The sequence below is a fragment of the Spinacia oleracea genome, chromosome 6 (assembly GCF_020520425.1).
Source record: "Spinacia oleracea cultivar Varoflay chromosome 6, BTI_SOV_V1, whole genome shotgun sequence".
In the NCBI taxonomy this organism is placed as follows: domain Eukaryota; kingdom Viridiplantae; phylum Streptophyta; class Magnoliopsida; order Caryophyllales; family Amaranthaceae; genus Spinacia; species Spinacia oleracea.
The window spans coordinates 142,796,604-142,820,983 of NC_079492.1; the positions used below are offsets into that span (position 1 = coordinate 142,796,604).

General features: G+C 40.8%; 1 protein-coding gene across 1 annotated transcript; it reads left to right on the forward strand.

Moving 5' to 3' along the window:
- Positions 1 to 10,775: 10,775 nt before the first annotated feature.
- On the forward strand, positions 10,776 to 13,388 carry LOC110784301 (uncharacterized). The gene is made up of 4 exons (XM_021988742.2): positions 10,776 to 11,699; positions 11,772 to 12,044; positions 12,125 to 12,591; positions 12,678 to 13,388. The coding sequence occupies exons 1-4, from the start codon at positions 11,138 to 11,140 to the stop codon at positions 13,386 to 13,388; spliced, it is 2,013 nt and encodes a 670-aa protein (XP_021844434.2). The 5' UTR covers positions 10,776 to 11,137.
- Positions 13,389 to 24,380: the final 10,992 nt, after the last annotated feature.

A 24,380-nucleotide genomic window follows, 5' to 3' on the forward strand; every position in this document is an offset into this window, starting at 1 on the left:
ACACAAAATTTGATAAAGTTAGGCTTAAATATGACGACCCGACCCGGATGATACAAGGACCCGTGAGATTGAATTCTATTTTTAAAAAAATCCCCCGCCCCATGCTGACTTGCTGAGTGTGTATAGTGTGGACGGGCCAAAACCCAGTTTGGGCCGTCCTATTTTTAAGGCACATTGCACTCTCACTCTCAGCCAAAACCCAGTTTGGGCCGTCCTATAGCCATCTTTACCTATTACCTATGAATAAAATCTCGTAGTAGAGGACTAGAGGTTGAGGTCGACGACGTTCCCTTTCCCACTCACTGATTTGACAATCCCAAATGTTATACGCGGCAATTCCACGCACTCCAAAACATGGGCCCTGAATCCATTAGCCATATTAGCTCATTTCTGTCTTTTTAAGATATTAGTTTGTTTTCCTAAGCTCAAGTGCTCAACTCAGGCCCAGCTTATGACATGAGTCACATGACAGATATTTCATACTCAGGCCCAATGACGCGTATTAATTTGTTGAAAGTTTATGTGTCACATGAGTGACGTCACACTATGTCTCATTCTATGTTACGCTGTGTATCTACATATGGTGTACAATTGTAGATTTTAGATGATGGTTTCACGGCATAATCAATGGAGTCATAAAGTATAATCCCTAATCCTATGCAGTTAAGAAAGCAAAATTTCTTGATGTACTGATCGGTTGAAACGATTCGTGTTGGAGGTGAGAATTTGGCTCAATAATTTCAAAAGCTTGATTATAAGGTCGTTTTAGATGAGAAATAAGGGTTTATAACAATTTTATGAATCAAAAGGATATAAACTCAGCCGAACCTTGGCTTGTTGGAGGTTTGACCAAACCTGTTAGGGGTTTGTCCTAACTTCAGCAAGGAAAAGAGACAATTATTCCTGAAAAGGGTGGTTCGATCGATTAAACCTAGCTAGGTACAAATTTAGTATATGTTGCCTAAATCGTTGAACGGGTTGGTATATATTTTTTGTTTTTAGCTTCAAGCGATGTGACCCTGTATATAGTCTTGCTACACCTTTGTAAAGAAGGATTCAGTCATTGACTCATTGTTAATTACTGTAGTTATGATCTAAGTAGTATCTTTCAATACTTCATATATACTTTGACAAGTAACATGTTTTTTATTTTTAAGGTTTCTAAATATTTTCATAGTGTGGAGTTATTGAAAAGCTTTAAAATATTACGGATAAGTGGGAAATAGATATATACAAGTGTTGTGGGTCCAGTTCACTTTTGTGCATAAATTATGTTAATACTTGTGCTTGTGTTTTAAGTGGAAGCCCAATATTCCACTTATTGTTGTGGCCCAATGTTGTGTTATGTTGAAAATTCTTTGGGAAGCTTAGGGTAACCTTTGGCTGACTTGAGAGGCAGCAAAGGAGTGTGAGAAAATCAGAACAAAACACACACACAAAGTAGAGGAGAGAAAGAGGGAAGTGGGTTCGTAGCTTTGAGGGCAGTCATCAGAAAACTGTCGTTTGCCGGAGATTCAACGGTCGGATCGTGCTGATTTTTGGTCAGCTTATTGAGGATACATAGGGCCTCGTTTTGAACAGTTGGATCGTCATTTTGAGATCTTCTTTGTCCGTGGTCGCTGCTGGACAGAACCTATGTTTTTTGGTGATATTCTTCATCTTTTGTCTCTCAATTGTTCATCTCTTATGTATGAAAGTGTTGGTGGGTTGTGAACCTTGGTATGTCTGATTTGGGTTCTTTTGCCCTCAATTTTATCATAATAAGAGAAGGTGACAAGGGTGAACTCGTCACAAATCCCGTGCTTTTTACTCTTCACATCGAAGGGGTTGTCCATGTATAATTCGTGTGTGTTGAATGCATTTTATTCTTCCGCATTTGATTTTCACAAATTCTTATTTACAATGGGTGTACAATAAATATTGTACATCGAAGTAAAAGTTAACTCAAAATGCTTAAAAGTTAAGCTTATATATGTAAAAGTTATCTATTTTTAAGTGATTAATTTTTTCATTTTAGTAAAACTTATTTCTTCAAAATCACTAATAATGTATAAAATTAATCATTTAATCATTTATATCAACTTTTTTTTTACTAATATAAAAGTTAATCAAAACTAGGTTAAAGTTACGTAAAAATGGGTAAAAGTTATCTTGGTGTACAATAAATTTATTGTACACCTTGTGCGCACAAGACCTTTTGTTTGATTTTTGTTGTTGTCCATTATTGGTTGATTGTTAGGTTATTTGTTTGGTGGATTATTTGTGGTGTATTGGAGTTGTATTGTTTGGTTGATTGTCTTGGAGGTGATCCTTGTGGGTAGTTGATATAATACTAGGGTACTATCAACAAGTAGGGTGATGATAAAGGTTACAAGTTGCCACAACATTTAGTTGTTGCAATCTTACGTATCTGATTTTAATTGGTACATATAAACATCACATAAGTACAAAATAATACTACCTATTTATACAAGTATACAACCTATTGTAGTACAAATCTGAAAATCATTTTCGATACAAGTATACAACCTATTGTAGTACGAAATAATACTTAGTACAAAATCAAGGATGAAAATATAGCGGTGAATAAACACAAATAGGATCATCAATACGAACTACAAAATACTACTTTGTAGGAAATAATACTTTGTGGAGTACTAAATTATTGACATCTATTTTACATTATATTAAAACAGATATTATAAATGACACATGTTATTTTTCGGTGTAATTTTTTTCCGCCAAAATTTTTGTTTTAACTTTTAAAACAAAAAATTATATTACTCCCTCCATTCTTAAATATTAAGTCCCCTTTTGACTTTTTCATTCGTTTCAACTCAATATGTAAAAGTAAATTTCTTCAAATATGTACGTTAAAGAAATATAAAAATTTGATATTGTTAAACTATACATTGAGACGAACAAAACAAGATCCAACATGAATATATTTTGAAATACATATTGAAAGAAATTGAAAAATTCTCTTCAATTGTAAATAGTGACAAGATTCCAAAAGTGACTAATAATCAAGAACGGATGGAGTACTTTTTTTTAGGAAACTAAGATAAAAATGAAATAAAAAATAGTAATTCAATTACTATAAATGTAACTACATAATATATATTGAGGAAAGATGATTCAACATTATTCTTTCCTTTACAATTGATATTATTTCTGTATTATTCTAAGTTTTTAATTTGATAACAAATCTAAATAATATTGATCAATGGACTTCTAATGTTAGTCTGTATGTTAATAATAATACATGGTGAGTAGTGAGTACATATGCTAATTAAAATAATAAGACATGGTAAGTAGACTAACATTAGAAGTTTATTTTATCAAACTTGTATTCAATTCAAACTATTTGAATCAAGGTTGTTAGGATCGGGATCCTACTTTGGATCGATGAAGGGGGGTAGGATCGGATCGGTAGAATCGGATCGTAGGATCGTAAGATCGTACTAAATAGTAAAAATAATGGTTATATTATTAAAATTAAAATGTATAATCATGTATTCATGTAATCTTAATACTTAATATCATTTTTTTCTCACATAAGATTAATACTTGTGTAGATTCAAGAGAAATTAATAAGATATGCACAAGGTTGTTGAAATTATATGAATTTCTGTACTTTTAAGTGATGATATTTCTAATGATATGTGATTATGAACTATTTAGTAATTAAAAAAATTGTTATCCTGGAATATTGTATGTTGGATCGGATAGTTGAATCGGATCGTAGAATCGTACGTAGGATCGTATTAAGATCCCACCACTCAAAAAAATTATCGAGATAGGAACGTAAGATCCTACACACATTAAGATCCTACCTAAGATCCGGATCGGTGGCGTGTTTTTGGATCGTAGAATCGTAGGTTCGTAAGATCCGAATCGGGAGTTTAACAACCATCATTTGAATAACTTATTTATGTTCAGATCTCTCTTTTATGATAAAAATAGTTATCGGGTCACTCTTTATGATAAAAAAAGAAGTTCTCGGATCATTCTTTTAACAGTAATTGTGCGTTGCACGGAGTCTAAGTTGGTTGTCATATAATCTCAGACATGTCAAACGGGTCGGTTTATCCGATTTAATTCGGATCAATAAGAAATGATTCAATAGGTTGAGAAATTTTAAATCAGTTTAAAATTTACAAACTCTTATTTAAAATCCTGTTTTTTGGGAGTTGGTTTTGAATTTGGTTTTACATCGGGTCAGTTTTTGACCGATCAAATACAAAAATGATTAGAAACATTTTGTCATATTTGATATTCTTATTAGTCATAACTCATAACCAGCCGATTCAAAGAGGTAAAGAGATAAAGTGGGTAAACGGGTGTTGGGGAATATCCGTACAACATTTTAGTGTCGACTTGGGGCATTACGCGGAGACCAAAATAAGCACAACTTTAAGCTATGAACTTTTATATGATTGACTTTGAAAGTTCCAATTAATTTAAATTAATGATCATTAGTGGCCGAAAAAGAAAAAGTTGTAAAGATGATCTTCATAATTAGTTTAGGCTTTTCAAAGTAATTAAAGGAAATTATTAAAAGATGATCTCTAATAACTTCATTAGGAAAGGATGAAAGCTATCCCGCTTTTTCTTTACTTAATGAAGTGACGGGAGTATTGTATTGCTCTCTTTAGGCCAAATGCTTTTTTCTAAGCTATCCTTTATTGGTCAAAATTTTAGGCTTTCCACACTTCCACTAGCTTATCTAAAGGGTATTTTTACCGGTGACAAACTAGACCTGGTTTAATAGAGGTCGGGTTCAAGTCGGGCTAGAACAAAACATCTATGTTTAATATGTCGGACGGGTTAAAAACTGTTATTTTAAGTCAAAATAAAGGGTTTATTGGATTAGCCAAATTCATAAAAAAAATTATATTTGAGCCGCCCAAAATTTGTCCAAATCTTTTTGAAATAGCATTGAGCCCTAAAATTGTAGAACATATTAGGTGTATTCGTGTGTACGCGTACATTCTTACATTCCTCTTGCATGTGAGGAGAAAATGTGAGAAGTATTACCTATGGACATAAAAATATTATTGAGAAGGTACTTTCGGATACACCTAATAATTTTCACTAAAATTTTGTCCAAACCCGCCATTTTTAAGTCGAGTAGAGCATGATAAGATCTAAAAAAACACTATTTTGCATCAGCATTATGTCATCTAAGTGCTTGGTCTTTTGAGCTAGGAAAAGTTGTACTATTTCATGCTACATTCCACATAATGCCTAGGATTTGTCCTAAACTTGATTTTGGATGGGTCGGTTATTGAAATACATGTTTTGTGGGCATTTTCGATATCAGTGACGTATTCACTCTTTGTTGTTAAGCAAATAATTCTCTAAATTTTTAAAAGAAATCAGTTCCCTTCAATTTATTAACCAAATCTAATTTATTTCTAAAATTTGGCTTTTTTTTTTGGTTGAGAAAATGTCTCAATTTGTAGATTTAGTTTATCTTGTACATATTTTAAAAGTAGGTAAAATGTGTTGGAAATTCTCATTGGGAAACTCAAAGGTAAAAGAGAGTGAAAATAAAAGAGTCCCACATGGAAAAAACCTTTCATATTCTCCTTGTTTATTAATTGGGGAATGGGTGTAACTCTTGTTTAAGAAAGTGTGAGACTGGTATGGGTGGACACATCACACGCGCGCGCGCCTTGGGCCTTGGGAACGCGGGCGTGGATTTGCGTCAGTTACAACATTGATTTTTTTTTGCGGTTGCAATCCTCATTGATTTCAGCCGTTTCTGTCTATTGCCTTGCTTTGATTCTGATTACTTAAATCAGAATTTCGGATTCCAAAATGTACACAAAAAAATATCATTCAAACACTACTCCCAGAAAGTCGAAAACACATTCTTTCTCTCACAAAAATCTTGCTTTCGGTTTTGGGCATACATTATGACTCCATCCGGCTTTGTGAGTGCACACAACGTCGGAGTTGCGGTAATCCTGGAGGGCGACCGCATTCTGTTCTACTGCACCAGGAGGTAGCGCGGAATCGTCTTTTAGGACAGTGGGTGTCCACGACGCAACAATTATTCTTCGTTCAGTTCATCGAATCAGATAAGTTTGTTCTAATTTTGGTTTAATCGCAACAAAATGTAGGTTACTTAAGCGAGGATAAGTTGGTACAAAGATTAAGGATAGGATTATCATTTAGAATTTGGTATACAAGCAATCAGCTTTTCCAAAAAACACAAAAAGTGTCACATAGATGGGTCGTGAATCTTATGACACTATTTCATTTACTAGTTATTACCAAACTTGTAGTCTTATAACGTTTTTATTGGTGATTTACTTTTGCATTTTTATTCATAATCAGGACGGATTTAACCTGTCTCATCTCCAACAAATCGCCACTTAATTGCAATCTTAACTTCATTGAAAATGATCGATTAAGAGTTACTTGAACTCATTGTACCAATGAAATGATGAACACAAGAGATGGACAAAATAGCAACTTTTGGGATAGCGAACATTCATGTTTATTGTCAATTTATTTGACAACATGGAGATGTGAATATATATCACCCAGACAAATATAATCGATCTCTTGTCTGCATGATCTAGTTGTCAATATTGGTGGGCCTATGTCACCCTGTTGTCCCTATGCTAGCCACTATATATTTTGATCAAATTCGATCAAATTCAACGTTTGTTAGGGAACTTTTTCATCCATCAAAACATCAAAAGTTAAGCTCGTCTTCTATCAAAAATTCGATCTTGTTTACTTAATTATAAGGTATATCATCGACACGTAATTATTTGCAAAAATTAAGAATATCAAAGTTACAAGAAATCATAACATTTCTAGGTTTCCATATTTTCCATAAATCCATAATAATGAAAGTTATAAGAAATCCTTCTCATGCATGTAAAAAAAAAAAATTCTTAATAAAAAATAGAGTCTAATTAAAAATGAAACAGAAAGTGGAGTAATAGGAAAAACACAAACAGAATTAATTGTCTTCTAAAAAATCAAAATTAACCATACTTTAGATCAGTTGGATCGATATACATTAGATCAGTTAGATCGATATTTTCTTACTCGTCGCAGCAGGGACACCTGTTAGTGAAATAGGTTTTATAATATAAAGTATGAGAAATTCCTCTCTTCATGTAAATAAATTGAGTGATATAGGCTTATTATAAACTAACTAGCCTTTGAGCCCGTTCAATGAACGGGCACTTATATAGTGGTTATTAAGCCGTCTTTTAAAGTGCTAATTTTATTGAGGGTTTGCGATTTTAGTGTGAATACATGATTTATATAGAGGTGAAATTTGAAAGTTGGAAAAATATAATCCGTATAAGTTAGATGGTGAACTATAAGTGTTAAAGCGAGAAATGGAGGGGAAGAGGTTGAGTGATCAAATGTAACAATTAAATGGTGAATTGATGTTGAATGAGCAAGATAAAGTGAATGAGTTGTTGAAGCTGTAAAATAAGTAATTCGTATACAAACCACAAAAGGAAATTTGGAAGAAGAAAAAAATATATGGATGAAAGATGAAGGTAACACTTGTCATATAATAATCAATAAGATGGAGGCGACACTTGTCATATAATAGTAATTGGTTTTCCTTTTTAAATACTAGGTATAGATAAGATGGAGGCCACACTTGTCATATAATAGTAATTGGTTTTCCTTTTTAAATACTAGGTATAGATTAATGCATGTTTCCTCTTTCACCTAAAAAAGAAAAGGGAATATTACATTTTTCCGATCCCCTAAAAAAATGTTCGTACTCCGTAGTACATATACTTCCTTTATTTTTTAAATAGATATATCATATTGATTATATTTTACATCATTCATTTACTAATTTTCAAAAAAAATATGACTAATATATAAAGATATTAGGATCCGTTTTATTGTACTTATTTTGACTGGAATTATATTATTTGAACTTATCAAACTTATCTGAACTTACCTAAACTTAATTATCTGAACTTATCTGAACTTATTTTATCTGAAAAAAAAACTTATTATGTCTGAAATAAAATTATTTGTGTGTGAAAATCTCTGGAAAAAAAACTTATTTTTACTGAACCTATATTATCTGAACTTAACTGAACTAAACTAAGCTTATTTTGTCTAAAATAAGTCAAAATAAGTCGAACAAAACATAGCCTAAATTTTATATTTTTAATTGTTGAGTTAATCTTAATATATATTTTCAAATATCTAATTATAATTTTTTTTTATTAATATGAAATTAAATATATTATATTATTATACAATTAAATATATTGATGGTCAAAATTAATATTTCATATATTAATAATATAGACGATAAAAATGATACGTAGTACATTGTAAAACAAGTAAGTTGACAAACCAATCTATACTAATATATTAAAAGGCGTTGTGGAAAATGTATATGTGTGACGTAGTACTCTCCTCACGCCACATCATCCAATCACCAAGTATTATGTAATGGACAACCAAAAATCAATATAATGAGGTTCGAACACTAGACCTCCGGTTTCGGTGATAATTCTCATTACCATCTTAACCAACCACCAACTTTGTTTATTTCTTCACATTAACTTATAAATAAATGTTCACATGAAATCTAAAATAAATAAATTTTTATGTGACTATTTAATTTATGTGGACTATTTTGAAAAGGAAAAAATTAAAGTGTTATGACAACCATGAAGAAACCTGATGTCATAAGTCTTATAAGAATCAACCATGAAGAAACATGAAGAAATTGCATATATGTGTAATTTGGTGTTTATTAATTTGATGCACTTAGTTCCACGAGAAAACAAATTATACAAATTGTAAGATGATATGGTTGAAAATTTACTTGCCATGATAAATGACTTAGCGTACCTGTGTAGTTGACGAACTTAACGGATATTTTTCATTCTATAGAATACATGTATTTAGGTCAAATATTGAGCTCAAGAAAAATCTAAAACTTTTTGTTATTCAATATAGCAACCGGGGCATCGCCCGGGCCATACACTAGTTAACTTCTACAAAAAGTTGACGAGGGATCCTACTCGGCAGAACATATGTAATTAGTACTCATAATTAATACAGAGTAATGATGAAGGGTTAAAATATTGATATTGGATAATTAATAAGATAACGCTTACGTCATGTTTCATTCACCTTAATTATTAACCTATTTCATTAAAGAAAAAATTAGTGAAGCAAAAATAAGAGATGTTAAAATTTCTTACTAATGATATATTAAGGGGTCAATTGAGGTTAGCATAAGTGTTCTTTAACTAAAGGTTTGGGTTCGAGTTTTGGGTATGAAAAAATCTCAACTGAGATGGATGTTGCCTATCGAGATACCCATACAAACTCTCGCGTGAGATTAGTCCACTTGCCGAACACGGTAGGAACTCCTCGTAGTAGAACCAAAAAATGACAAGGGTTTGTTGTATTCGCCTGATTTTCACTTATTTTTCATCAACTTATCTTACTTGAACTTATCAAAACTTATTTTAGTTATAAATTGTATTTGGCCAGTCCTTATTTTTTTCCTAAACTTATCTAAACTTATTTTTCCTAAAGAAAGTGAAAATGAGGTGATTTTGACTTATTTCAAACAAAATAAGTTCAGTTAAGTTAATATAAGTTCAATTAAGTTCAGTTAAATTCAGATACTCCGTAGTTAAGTTTGGATAAGTTCAGAAAAAATAAGTTGTTTCCAGACATATTCACACACAAATAAGTTTATTTTAGATAAAATATGTTCAGATATGTTCGATTAAGTTCAGATAATATAAGTTCAGTCAAAATAAGTTCGTACGATGATTTAGGCTCCGTCTATTGGACTTATTTTGACTGAACTTATATTATCTGAACTTATTTGAACTTATCTAAACTTATTTTATCTGGAAAAAAAATATTTTGTCTGAAATAAACTTATTTGTGTGTGAAATTGTCTGGAAAAAAACTTATTTTTGCCGAACTTCATATTGTCTGAACTTAATTAAAGTTTCTAAACTCATTTTTTCTAAAATAAGTCGAACAAAGCAGAGTCATAATAGTAAAAGACTAAAAAGTTAAGGCTTACGTATCATACGTCGCACGATCGTATGCTCCCCATCCGTAATGCTTTTATAGCTAATTCATTAAAAAAAAAATTGTGTCAAATATTGTGTGTTTATGCCAAAATTCGTATGGAGACGACTTCCGGCTAGGGTCGACACTAACTAAGCAAAGAATTAATAACACAAATAAAGGAGACACGACACAGAGAAGTGTTGACGCGGAAAACCCAGGAATAAGGTAAAAAAACCGCGGATAGCTATGAGGCTATCAATCCACTAAGTATTCTATATGATTGTTTATGCTCTTCTTTTCTGAGAATTGATATTGAAAATCTAAAGTACAATGATGAACGCTAAAGACAGTTGATAGCTTAAGAGTTTAAGTGCTTGAGTGAACGTGTCTTCATCACGCCGTTCTTTATGCTTTTATATGCCCAATGCTAACGGTTCTATTGGTTGGGAAGATCCCTGGAAGATAGGGATTCTTCCTTGGCCGTTGCTCACGTCTTCAACAAACTCCCTAATCTTCGGTCAAAGTTTGGACCTCTTCCCATCTTATGACGGCGTGGCCCATGTTGGGCTTCTGGGCTTGGAACTTGACCTATCTCCTCTTGTCGCCAGAGCCTTGTCGCTGGTCTTACGTCGCCCAGGCTTTGTCGCCTGTCGCTTCACTTGACAGGCTCACTTGACACGACGCCACCTGCGATACGATGATACCTGGATGGCACGACAATATCAGACGTCAAAGCAGTTATGTCGTTAGTCCAATAAAGTGGGATAACAGTTTGCCCCCAATTGTGAGTTTGCGGAGTGCATACAAAGCAAAAGAAACAATTCAAAATTCAAAAAGTAAACCGTCTACAACCGTCCAGTTCGTGGGACGGAACCGTTCCGATTCTCGAAGTAATAAATGCCAATTTTTCGCGACATGAAATAAAGTGTCTTAGAATTTTTCGAAGGAAGTTTCCAGATCTGAAAACAAGAGAGAGAAAAGGAAGGGAGGAATTGCTTTCGTTGCTTCGATTTAGCCATACCCAGGTAAAATTTCGATCATTTCCTTCGATTTTCTTGTAGATTTTAGTAGAGCGATGGCAAAAACTAGGCCGACCGTGGTTAAGGATAAGGAAGATGTTGGGGTTAGTCGGGCCAAGTCACTCAACCCGATCTACTCTACTGTTGAGGATCCAGCGGCTTTTATAACTCTCGCCGGTCTGCCGCCGTCGGCTGAAGTGAGGATTCCTGGTCAAGAGGATGAGGCCAAGGATTGCCCGGAGGGTTATGTGGTCATGTATGAGTACCCTTTTATTCTGGGGTTTTTGTTTCCTTTTACACCCTTGGCTAGATCTTTTGTTGAGGTGTTCAATTTAAGCCCTGGCCAATTGATGCCCCAGATCTGGCGTATTTTTACTGTAGTGCATAGGGTTACTTCGGGTTGGCGAACACCGTTTGACTTGGCTGATCTGATGCATGTTTATGATTTATCCTTGAAGGAGTGTTGTCGGTATAATTTGGTGACGAAGAAAAAGAAGAAGAATTTGTGTGTCGGGTTAGCTGTAAATGATAGGGGTTGGCAAAGTCGTTTTGTTTATGTGAATAAGGCGTCTCTGGGAGAAGTAGGAAACTTCTTAGTGGAAGGGTGGACGACGGAAGGTACTTTATGTTTCTGTACTTTTGATTTATGATGTTTTACTGAACGTTGTCTTACTTGGCTTTGTCTTGCAGTTGTTGATACGTCGTTAGCTGGTTTGAACTCTGACTCTCACGATAAGTGTTTGAGGTTTCTGGGTTGTTCTGTCGTGGAGAGATCGTTCAGCCGTGACGGAGGTCGTTTGGGAAGTCAAGAGGGGAGTCAAGTTGGTGACGTTGACGAGGAGGAGGCTGAAGACGAGACGATTTGCTTAGTTCGTCGTCGACGGAGGTTGGACTTACTCGAGGAAGTCGTTGCGAATTCGTCGTCTGCATCAGAGGAAGAGTTTGAGATGGCTAACACATCAGGTATTTTTGGTTTGGTTTCTTATATGCTTGGTTTATCTGCGGGGTGTGTTTTTGATGGTTTCTCGCATTGTTTATTGAAGAGAATACGCTGTCGTCTAAGCCAGTGTCGAGGATGTCACAGAGCGAGATGATGGAACGAGCGAGGAAGCGGTTGAGGTCGAACAGTAACGCTGGTGGGCAGGGTGGTCAGGCGATGCCTCTCGTGCCTCGTTATTCTAAGATAGGTGCGTCGCCTGAGACGCCCGTTGTTATAGGGGGTGAAGGTTTTCATCCTCTATCGTCGTCGTCGCCGCCGAGGCCGTTTCAGGTGTCGTCGACTGCTGTTGCTGCGACTAGGCCCCCTGCTGCGTCGGCCAAGAAGCGTCCTGCTGACAAAAGTTCCGTCGAGGATACTGTTGTCACTCTGCCCCCGAACTTCTTGGGCGACGGTGAAGATGCCGTTGTTTGGCCGCATGCAGACCGATTGATATTGCCCTCGACGTATCAGCGTTATCATGAGGTCGTACCTCTTTCTGTCGCGTCGGACGCTGCTGAACTAAGCCTGCGGGTAAGTGTATTTATGTTTATTTTATTCAGTTCATAGTATTTGTAAGCGCGTCGTGTGTCGCTTTCGTGACATGTTTTTCTTTACAGGCGTCACAGGCTGCTTTGGCCGTGCGTAGGCAGTGCTCCTTGTTGTGCGACGAGCTTATCTCCTCGAAGAACCAAGTGGCTATGGCGAAGAAGGCGGCGACTTCTTGGGAAGGTAAGTGGATGGCTTCTGAGAAGAAGTTGGTCGATCTTGCTGCGGCGGTTAAGTCGAAAGACGAACAATTAAAGGGCAAGGACGACCAGATTGCTGACGCGTCGAAGGAGTTGGAAAGGGTAAAGGGGGAGTTGGCGTCGACCGTGGAAGAAATGCAAGGGTTAAGGATTTTATACGACGCTTTGCAGGAGGAGTTTAAGGATTGCGAGGCTTTGGCTGTGTGGAGGACGAGGGCGCAGATGATGTTCTCGTGTTTGAAGGGGGAGGTTAGCCTCTGGCCATGCCAAAAAGAGGTGGATGACTACCTTGCTAATGGTGGTACCCTCGAGGAGTTGTCGGTGCCGGTGGTGGACGCGGATGAGTTGGCGATGGAAGCCGACACTGCTGGTACTAACGGAGCTGATGCCGATGTCGCCCCTCTGGTCGAAGACGTTTCTTCCGTTGATCGAGAGGGTGAAGCGCCCATGGAGCAAGGCGAGGTAGATGTTCCCGTCGTCGCCCCTCCAGAGGTGGCTTTGGCAGACGCGACGGTTAATGTTGACATGCCCCCGATATCGGATCAAGTTGTCTCGACCCCTCTTCCAGACGAACATATGTAATGGCTAGTTGATGTTTTATGTAATAGTTAGTGGTATGGATATTTTATTTTTTGTTGTTGCATTTTGGATGTTTTTACTCGTCGTCGATGGCGGCGGCGAGGTGTTTGGATATTTTATGTGTTTGTGTTTTCGCTTGATGATGTGAAAGTCGTGGCCTTTGGGGTCGCGCGTTGTGTGGTGTTTGTGATAAATTCGTTTTTCTTTTCCTTAGTCGTTTGTTTCTTATGGTTACCCCGTCGTGTAGTAGATGCTTTGCAACCAAGTGGAACTGTCAAGTAATAAGTATTGGATCGACTGATGTGTAAAATCATACCTGCGCTGTTTTTTCGCTGTTTCTCGCGCTCTCGTCCTGCGTCGTACGTCGTTGTTTCTGGCTATGATTCGTCGTGTGTCTTGTACTTCTGCAAAAGAAAACATGGGTCGCTAGGAGGATTGGCCGTTGGGGATGCCAACGGCCCTCCGATGCTTAAGTCAGTAATGGTTTTTAAACGGAAATAAAACGATAAAGAAAAATAAAGACGATGATTCGATGTCTGATAGAATTGGTTACGACGAGATTTCAAAAATGGTAAAGTTTAAGATGTGTTGCGTTCCAGCTTCGGGGGACCGATTTGCCATCTTTGGTAATGAGTCTATATGCCCCCTTTCCGGCGATTTTATCGATCAAGTACGGTCCCTCCCAAGCTGGTGCTAATTTACCTGCGTTTAATTCTTTCGTGTTTTGGAATACTTTGCGCAGTACCCAATCCCCTTCTTTAAACATCTTCACTTTGACATTTTTGTTGAAGCATTTTGCCACGATCTGTTGTTGTGACGCCATTCTTATCAACGCTGCTTCCCTGAGATCTTCTGTGTTGTCGAGGTTTTCGCTGAGTTCTACGTCGTTTTGCTCCGGCGTCATGAGTCCATATCGTGCACTGGGCAACGTCACTTAAGGGGGAAGTACTGCTTCGCACCCGTAAACGAGTGAGAAGGGAGTCTGTCCTGTTGCCGTCCTAGGCGTCGTCCTGTTGGCCCATAGGATGGATGGTAGTTCTTCTGCCCATCGCCCCTTCTTGTCGTCCAACCGCTTCTTCAGCGACGCGATGATCGTTTTGTTGCTGGATTCCGCCTGTCCGTTTGCTTGGGGGTATCTGGGCGTCGATGTTTTTAGCTCGATGTTCCATGTTTTGCAGAAAGCTCTTGTTTTGTCGCTGATGAATTGTGATCCGTTGTCGCAGATGATTTCTGACGGTATTCCGAACCTGCATATTATGTTAGTCCATATGAACGAGCATACCTCTTTGTCCCTTACTTGTTGGAATGCACCTGCTTCTATCCACTTGGAAAAATAATCTGTTAGGGCTAACATGAAGACCTTTTGTCCTGGGGCGACGGGCAATTTGCCGACGATGTCCATCCCCCATTTCATGAAAGGCCACGGAGTTAGGGTTGGGTGCAAAAATTCGGATGGTTTATGTGTCATACCTGCGTGTCGTTGGCACTTGTCGCACTTGGATACGTACCTCATGGCGTCCTTAAGCATTGCTGGCCAATAGTATCCATTTCTTTTGATTCTGGTTGATAAGCTTCGTCCTCCTTCGTGTCCTCCGCATTCTCCTTCGTGGTATTGTTTCAATAGTATTTCCCATTCGATTTCTTCGGCATATCGCATCAACATTCCGTTCGCTGATCGCTTAAATAGTACGTCCTGCAAAATAACATATCGTGAAGCTTTGAAAAGTGTCTTTCTGGCGTCTAGTTTGTCGTCGGGTAGAGTTTCGTGCTTTAGGTAGTCGAAGATGGGTTTGGTCCAGCTGTCTGTGTTTGAGGTTGATAGGACGAGGCTGGCGTCTTGTGGTATGTCTTTTTCGACGGCGGGCGACAGTAGGTGTACTAGAGGTATGGTCGAGAATGGTGATTTTCTGAGTGCGGATCCTAGGTTGGCAAGGGCGTCGGCTTGCGTGTTTAGGTCTCTTGGGACTTGTTTGATGGAAAAGGGTTTGAATTTGGAAGTTAACTCTTTTGCTTTCTCGAGGTACAAGGTCATTTTTAAGTCTTTAGCTTCGTAGTCGCCGTTAATCTGGTTGACGATTAGTTGTGAGTCGCTGAAGATGTTGAGTCCGCTTGCCCCTAATTCCATAGCTAATGTCATTCCGGCGATTAGTGCCTCGTATTCTGCTTCGTTGTTAGTTGCCTTGAAGTCGCAGCAGATTGCCTGTGCTATCATGTCCCCTTGTGGTGACTTCAGTACGACGCCTAAACCTGCACCACGAAAGTTAGATGAGCCGTCGACGAAGAGTGTCCATATTTCTTCTATGTTGTTGATGAGTTTGACTTCGTCGTCTGCTATTCTCTCTAAGTCGGGGCTGAAGTCTGCCACAAAATCTGCTAGAGCCTGCGACTTTACAGCCGTCCTTGGTTGATACTTGATGTCGAACCTTCCTAGTGCCATTGTCCACTTCTCCATTCGACCTGTCAGTTCTGGCCTACGCATCACAGACTTGATTGGATAGTTAGTCATCACCACTATTTGGTGAGTTTCAAAATAATGCCTTAGTTTTTTGGCTGCGGTAACGAGTGCTAAAACGAGTTTTTCGAGGGAGGAATACCTGGTCTCTGCTTCCAGTAGTGACTTACTGATGTAATAAATGGGTAGTTGTTGTGCTTCGTCTTCTCGAGCTAGGACCGCGCTGACGGCCGTCGAGCTAACGGCTAAATAGAGTTGTAAGACTTCTCCTTCTTTTGGCTTGGATAGGAGGGGTGGCGACATCATGTATTTCTTGAGGTTTTGCAAGGCTGCTTCGTGGTCGTCGGACCAGTTAAACCCCTTGTTTTTGCGCAAGACGTCGTAAAATAATCGACACTTGTCCGACGACCGTGATATAAAACGGTTTAGTGCCGCCACTCTTCCTGTCAAGCGCTGTACCTCTTTTATGTTCCTGGGGGATTGAATGTTGATGATCGCTCGCACTTGGTCGGGGCTGGCCTCGATTCCTCATTGGGTGACGATGTAACCTAAGAATTTTCCTGCGGACACTCCGAAAGAACATTTAGTCGGGTTAAGTTTCATACCGTACTTTTTTAGTATGTCGAAGGATTGTCGTAAGTGTTCCACGTGATCGTCAGCCTTCCTCGATTTCACCAGCATGTCGTCAATGTATACTTCCATTGTGTCTCCGAGTTGGTCTTTAAACATCTTGTTGACTAATCTTTGGTATGTCGCACCTGCATTTTTAAGACCAAAAGGCATGACTTTATAACAATAAATTCCTCTATCTGTTACAAAAGACGTTTTTTCCTGGTCGTCTGGGTGCATAAGGATTTGGTTGTATCCTGAGTAGGCGTCCATGAATGTGAGTAGCTCGTGTTCGGCTGTGGCGTCGACCAGGGCGTCGATGTGCGGCAGAGGGAATGGGTCCTTGGGGCAAGCTTTGTTGATATTTGTGAAGTCGATGCAGACTCTCCATTTTCCGTTTTTTTTACTGACGACGACGACGTTTGCTAACCAGTCTGGATATTTGACCTCTCTGATCTTCCCTGAATCTATCAAGTTTTGGACTTCTTCGTCTATGATTTTATTCCTTTCGGGAGCGAACTTACGTCGTTTCTGTTTTACCGGTCTGAAGCTGGGGTCGACGTTGAGCTTGTGGGTGATCACGTCTGGGCTGATTCCCGTCATGTCCTCGTGTGACCAAGCGAAACAGTCTGAGTTTTCTCTTAGAAACGACACTATCTGACTTTTGATGTTGTCAGGCAGTGAGGCTCCGATCCTTACGACTTGGTCTGGCTTTGTCTGGTCTAGTACTATCTCGTCGATTTGTTGGTCGTCGGGGTCGTCCGATGTCGACCCTGGCTGTAATTGCTAGATGGGTGACTTGGATGGCTTCAGTGCTGTCTCAAAACATTTCTTCGCACTCTTTGCTGCCCTTTGATTTCCATGACCCCCCACTTGGTTGGGAACTTGATTGATTGGTGATAGGTTGAGGGCACTGCCTTCATTTTGTGGATCCATGGTCGTCCTAGGATGACGTTGTATGCTGATGGACAATCGACGACGTTGAACTTGGTCATCATGTTGACGCCTTCTGCGTATGTAGGCAGCGATATCTCTCCTACCGTCCGTAGTGCTTCTCCACTGAACCCTACCAGAACTGTTGATCTCCTTACAATGTTTTTCTCTTCTAATCCCATTTCTTGTAGTGCTTCCAAGAACAGTACGTTGGCTGAGCTTCCGTTGTCGACCAGTATCCTTTTGATCAATGCGTTCCCTATTGGGAGCGATATTACCAACCCGTCGTGGTGCTCCCGCTGTGTATCTACAGAATCTGAGTCGTCGAAAGTTATAGCCATTGCGGTTAGGGACCTGTGTAGTGCGACCTCGTCTTCGGTTTGTCCCTCTTCTACGGTCTCAGATTCTCCCCTGTTAATTTTTTTAGCTGCAGAAGAGGTTAGTCCACAAATATCTGAACCACCGGAAATAACATTTACCACTTTATTGAATGGTGGTGGGTCTGGTCGCTCGCTGCTTGTCGTTGGGCCGGGCAGGGTGGTTTGCTCTTTGGAAAATGTTTCTTTTCCCTTGTCGCTCAACAGTTCTTTTAGATGTCCCCGTTTCAGGAGGTACGCGACTTCCTTTTTGAGGGATATGCACTCCTCGGTTGTGTGTCCGTTGTCGCGGTGGAAGTCGCACCATTTGCTCATGTCCTTCATGGAGTCCGGTCTGTCGTTCTTCCGGGGCCATCTGACTGTTCCACCTACATTTTGAAGGGCGTTCACCACACCTCCAATGTCGACGTTGAAGCCGTAGTCGGAGATGTTAGGGTGTTCGACCCGCTCGTTCCTGTAAACATTGTTAGTATCATAATACCGATTGACACTTTGTACCTGGTTTTGCCGAACGTATGGTTGGTGTCGCCAATTGTTGTTCCTCGGGGTGTACGATCTTCTGTCGCTGCTGCCCCCTATCGATCGTTGAGATGCTGTTCGGATAACCTCCTCGTCTTCGATTCGCATCTGGGCGGTGGCCCTTGATCGCACCTCTTCGAAAGTTGCACAGGGGTATTTGGTTATTTCCCGGTATAGCTCCGAATTGGGGATGAGGCCTCTCTTGAATGCCTCAATAGCGGTCCTGACATCACAATTTTTTATACCAATTTTTTCACAATTAAAACGGTTAAAATAATCGCGTACCGACTCGGTTGGCCCTTGAACCAACCGATAGAGATCACTGGTTTGCTTTTCTAACTGGCGACTGCTGGCGAATTGTTGGTAGAAGGCGTTGATGAGATCGGACAAACAGGAGATGGATCTGGGGGGGACGTTCGTGAGCCATTCCAAAGCTGCTCCATCAAGGGTGCCGCCGAAAGATTTGCACATAACAGGTTCCACTAGGTCGTGCGGAATCCCGATCTGCCACATGCACTGCTTGTAGAAGTTGACGTGCCTATAGGGGTCGGACGTCCCGTCGTACAGGGTGGTCCAGATTGGGAGCCGGAGTGTGTGCGGAACTGTCACTCTAGCGATCGCTTCGCAGAACGGCGACGCTGCATACCCGTCGGTCGGCTCGGTCTCCACTGGTGTAGGTGCCCCGGGGAACCTGGTCATCAACTTCATCAGGCGGGAATAGTGTTTCGTCATGCGTGCATCCATCTTGTTCAGGCGTTGGGTCACCGGATCGGGAGCTTCTTTGTCTTCTTCCTCGCGGGTCTCCTCCTCATCGTCGGTCACATCTTCAAAGTCATCGGGCATCTCGAACGTTAGCTTTTTCGGCTTCCCACCTTTGTAGCGAGACTGGTGCTTGTTGCTCTTCACAGATTCGAGCTCTTTCTGGAGGGTTTCATTTGATGCCCTCTCTTGGGCTAGCTCGGCTTGGGCTTTCTCGTAAGCCGCTTTCATCTCTGTGATCGTCATCTCTCCAGTAGCCATGGTGAAAGGGGTGCTTTTGTGTAAAACCTAGTTAATGTCCCCACAGACGGCGCCAAACTGTTTATGCCAAAATTCGTATGGAGACGACTTCCGGCTAGGGTCGACACTAACTAAGCAAAGAATTAATAACACAAATAAAGGAGACACGACACAGAGAAGTGTTGACGCGGAAAACCCAGGAATAAGGTAAAAAAACCGCGGATAGCTATGAGGCTATCAATCCACTAAGTATTCTATATGATTGTTTATGCTCTTCTTTTCTGAGAATTGATATTGAAAATCTAAAGTACAATGATGAACGCTAAAGACAGTTGATAGCTTAAGAGTTTAAGTGCTTGAGTGAACGTGTCTTCATCACGCCGTTCTTTATGCTTTTATATGCCCAATGCTAACGGTTCTATTGGTTGGGAAGATCCCTGGAAGATAGGGATTCTTCCTTGGCCGTTGCTCACGTCTTCAACAAACTCCCTAATCTTCGGTCAAAGTTTGGACCTCTTCCCATCTTATGACGGCGTGGCCCATGTTGGGCTTCTGGGCTTGGAACTTGACCTATCTCCTCTTGTCGCCAGAGCCTTGTCGCTGGTCTTACGTCGCCCAGGCTTTGTCGCCTGTCGCTTCACTTGACAGGCTCACTTGACACGACGCCACCTGCGATACGATGATACCTGGATGGCACGACAATATCAGACGTCAAAGCAGTTATGTCGTTAGTCCAATAAAGTGGGATAACATTGTGTATTCTCGTATCATTCTCATTAATCACACACGTATATATATAGTACAACTCAGTTACCTAAACCCTAGGTACACATTAGGTAACATACCATAGTTAGGACTCTACAGAATATTCACAGAATAATATCTAATATCTTAACATATCTTAACATCCCCCCTCAAGGTGGAGCATGTAGATCTCGAATGCCCATCTTGTTCAAAAAAAACTCAAATTGCGCCTTCCCCAACGCTTTGGTGAAGATATCTGCTAACTGAACCTTCGTCGATACGTACGACGGACTGATGATCCCTTCCTTGATTGCATCTCGAATGAAATGACAATCTGACTCGATGGGTTTTGTCCTTTCATGGAACACCGGATTCTGTGCTATATGCAACACAGACTGACTGTCGCAGTACATCCTCATGCCTTGGTCGTGTGTCACCCCCAAGTCGCGTAGTAGTTGTTTCAACCACTTCAACTCACACGTCAGAGCTACCATCGACCGATATTCTGCCTCAGCAGACGACCGAGAAACAGTATGTTGTTTCTTGGTCTTCCAAGAAACTGGCGACATACCAAGTGACACAAACCATCCAGTCGCCGACCGACGCGTCATTGGACACCCCGCCCAATCCGAATTGCACCACCCCTCCAACTGCAACGCACTATTCGACCGGAGTAGTATACCTTGACCCGGACACTTCTTCAAGTATCTCACTACTCGCAAAGCTGCTTCCCAATGTGCCTCCTTTGGTGCCTGCATAAATTGAGATAGGAAATGTACGGAGTAAGCGACGTCTGGTCGCGTGACAGCCAAATAAACCAGACGTCCGATCAGACGCCTATACTGCTCATCATCCGGCAAGTCTGGCCCGTCTGCCAATGCCAACTTATGATTTTGTTCCATAGGAAAGTCCACAGGCTTTGCTCCCAACAATCCAGCCTCTGAGATGATGTCGAGGGCATATTTTCTCTGACACACATAGAACCCTTGACTACGTCGTGCCACCTCTAACCCAAGAAAGTACTTCAGAGCCCCGAGGTCTTTCATTTTAAAGCACTCCCTCAAGTATGCCTTAAAACTCTCAAGTGCAAACTTGTTATTGCCTGCGATAATCATGTCGTCCACATAAATGAGCACACTCAGCTGCAACGTACCTTTAGACAGAGTAAAGAGCGAATAATCCGACAACGACTGTCGAAAGCCATAGTGCGTCTGTGCCGTCGACAACTTCTGGAACCAACATCTAGGTGCTTGTTTCAACCCATACAACGACTTTCTCATTCGACACACCTTGTCAGAGTTATTCTTCTGGAATCCAGGAGGAATCTTCATATAGATCTCTTCCTCTAAGTCACCGTGTAAGAAAGAATTGTGTACGTCCATCTGATGCACGTCCCACTGGTTGACAGCTGCGACAGCTAGGAAAGTTCGAACTGTCGCCATCTTCGCGACGGGAGCAAATGTCTCATTATAGTCCAACCCTTCCTCCTGATGATTCCCTAGACATACCAATCGGGCCTTCAGTCTCAACAAATTCCCATCTTCATCACGCTTCTCAGTATACACCCATTTACTCCCCAGTGCTTTCTTCCCTTCTGGCAACTTTTCCAACGTCCATGTCCCCTGTTCCTCCAACGCGTCGATTTCAGCAGCCATTGCTTGACGCCATCCCTCATGCTGCATCGCTTGTTTAAAACTCTTAGGAACTTGCCCTTCTTGCAATGCTGCTATATATTGCCTGTGCTTTGACGAAAAACGCTCATAATTAACAAAATATGTGATAGGATAAGGAGTACATGAGGGTGGTGACGCCGTAGGTGTTTTATCGGAAGTACTATATTTTTCCCGTATTGTATGTATCACACAGTCTTTCAGCTTTGTCGACGGAAACTTCGCACGCTTCCCCCTTCCTAACTCCGTATCCTCCACACACTGCCTTGTCTCACTCTCATCACTACCCGTCGTCTCATCTACACCTGAGACGACGTCTGATTCCACTCGACTAGGTGTATCATGTTGTTCCTCCCTCACAGGAGACGACACCTCCTCTGTGGCACCTGCAGGTGACGACACTTCCTCATTGTCACCTGCAGGCGACACCTCCTGAGTACATCCAATCCCACTCTCATCCAAACCCCACTGGTCAAGCACCCCATCACCATCATGCATTGCAGGAAACATAGTCGACGTGTCTGCGAATGGAAATGTCCGTTCATGAAATTTTACATCCCTTGAGACAAAGAACTCGTGTGTCTCCAGGTCGTACAGTTGCCATCCCTTCCTGCCAAACGGGTAACCCAGAAACACACATTTGCGACCACGAGACGCAAACTTATCCCCTTTACTCCGGAGATTATACGCATAACACAGACACTCAAATACCCGGATAGACACATACGATGGTGGTTTTCCAAATAACATCTCATAAGGGGTTTTATTGTCAAGGACCGGTGTAGGTGTACGATTGATCAAGTGACAAGCAGCCATAATACATTCCCCCCAAAATTTTATAGGAATATCCCTTGAAACCGTAACGCTCTCCCAACATTTAAAATATGTTGGTGCTTCCTCTCGACTCTCCCATTCTTTTGAGATGTCCCAACACATGACGACTCAAACAGAATCCCATTTTTAAAGAAATAACCTGCAAACAATTAAACTCAGTACCATTGTCACTGCGAACAACTCTCGGGGATCGATTAAACTGACATTGAATCATGGCAACAAAATTAAGAAACGACGATTCAACTTCCATTTTATTGCAAAATAAATAAATCCACACACCCCTAGAATAATCATCCACAATGGTAAGAAAATAATTCGCCCCACTCGACGAGGGTGTTTTGTAAGGCCCCCATAAGTCAAGATGAACAAGGTCAAATGGGCGACTTGCACGACTATCACTATTTGGAAAACTCTCCCTACATTGTTTCGCCCGTGGGCATACATCACAAATGTTTTTATTCTTCCTAATCTTATGACTCACAGGAGGAAGTAACTGCAACACTTTTTCCGACGGATGCCCCATACGTTGATGCCACAAGTCGACCACACACTCCACTGCTAGCACACGAACCCTTGGAGCCCCACGGAAAAAATATAGTCCTTCCTGTCGATCACCCACGCCAATCACCATCCTCGTCGAGCGGTCCTGAAGAACACACATTTTGTTAGTAAATTGAGCAGCACAATGTAATTCATCACTTAATTGAGTTACATAAATTAAATTGCAGTTCAATTTAGGCACAAATAGAACGTTATCGAGCACGAAACCATCCTCCAAGACCACCGAACCATATTGATTTGAATTGGCAGGTTGACCGTCTGGTAACACAACCTGTTGATTGCTTGATGTTTTGATATTTCTCAGAATTGAAATATCACCCGTCACATGACGCGAGGCCCCACTGTCAACAATCCATCGTAAATCAAGATTACCTTGCAACTTGTTTGGTGGTCATGATAAGATGTCAACAATTTGCTGGACTTGCTCCTTCGTTACACCAACAAGCTCATGATTGGTTGTCGTCAATGCTCCCTGCGATCCGCCTCCACTCGTCACAGTGGATGTCGCCCCTCCTGTGGTATTACTCACGGCATTGGCACGAGCGACACCACTGGTCGACGATGCAGCCCCACGAGCTCCTCTGCCTCCTCTAATCGACGTCCTGCCTCCTCGACCAGGCCCTCTTCCACCTCGTTTCTTCTCATCCCACCATTCGGGAAAACCAATCGGCTGATAACAAGTTTCTTTCTCATGACCCTCACGATTGCAATGACCACAAAATCTGTCACTCGCATCTCCCGACCTCGACCGACCCTTAGTCTCGACCTTGAACGCCATGACACTCCCCGTACCTCTCGTTGCCTTGGCGCGCATGGTCTCGGTATTCATAACCGTCTGGTATGCCTCGTGGAGGCCTGGAAATGGCGATCTTGCTAACAGTTGTGCACGAATGGCTTCATAGTGATCGTCTAGGCCAAATAAGAAATAGTGCAGACGATCTTCATCATGAATGTCCCCCACCTGCTTCGCTATGTTGCACGTGCAACCCGCACATATACACCTTGGAACTCGTGCATACTGTACGTACTCCTTCCATACCTTCGACAAGCGGCCATAGTACTCCATGACGCCCTCAGACGTGCCCTGCTTGCAGCCACTCAGAGCCATCTTAATATGGCAAACCCTAGTGCCTGTCACGACGCAGTACCGCGTCCTCAAATGACTCCACAACTCATGAGCAATATCAAAGTCTTTCAGATTCGAACTCAAACTCTCGTCTATGGTGTTTGTGATCCAAAACACCACCATCGAATTGACCGCAATCCAATGTTTCATCTTTGTCGCGTCCGTAACGGG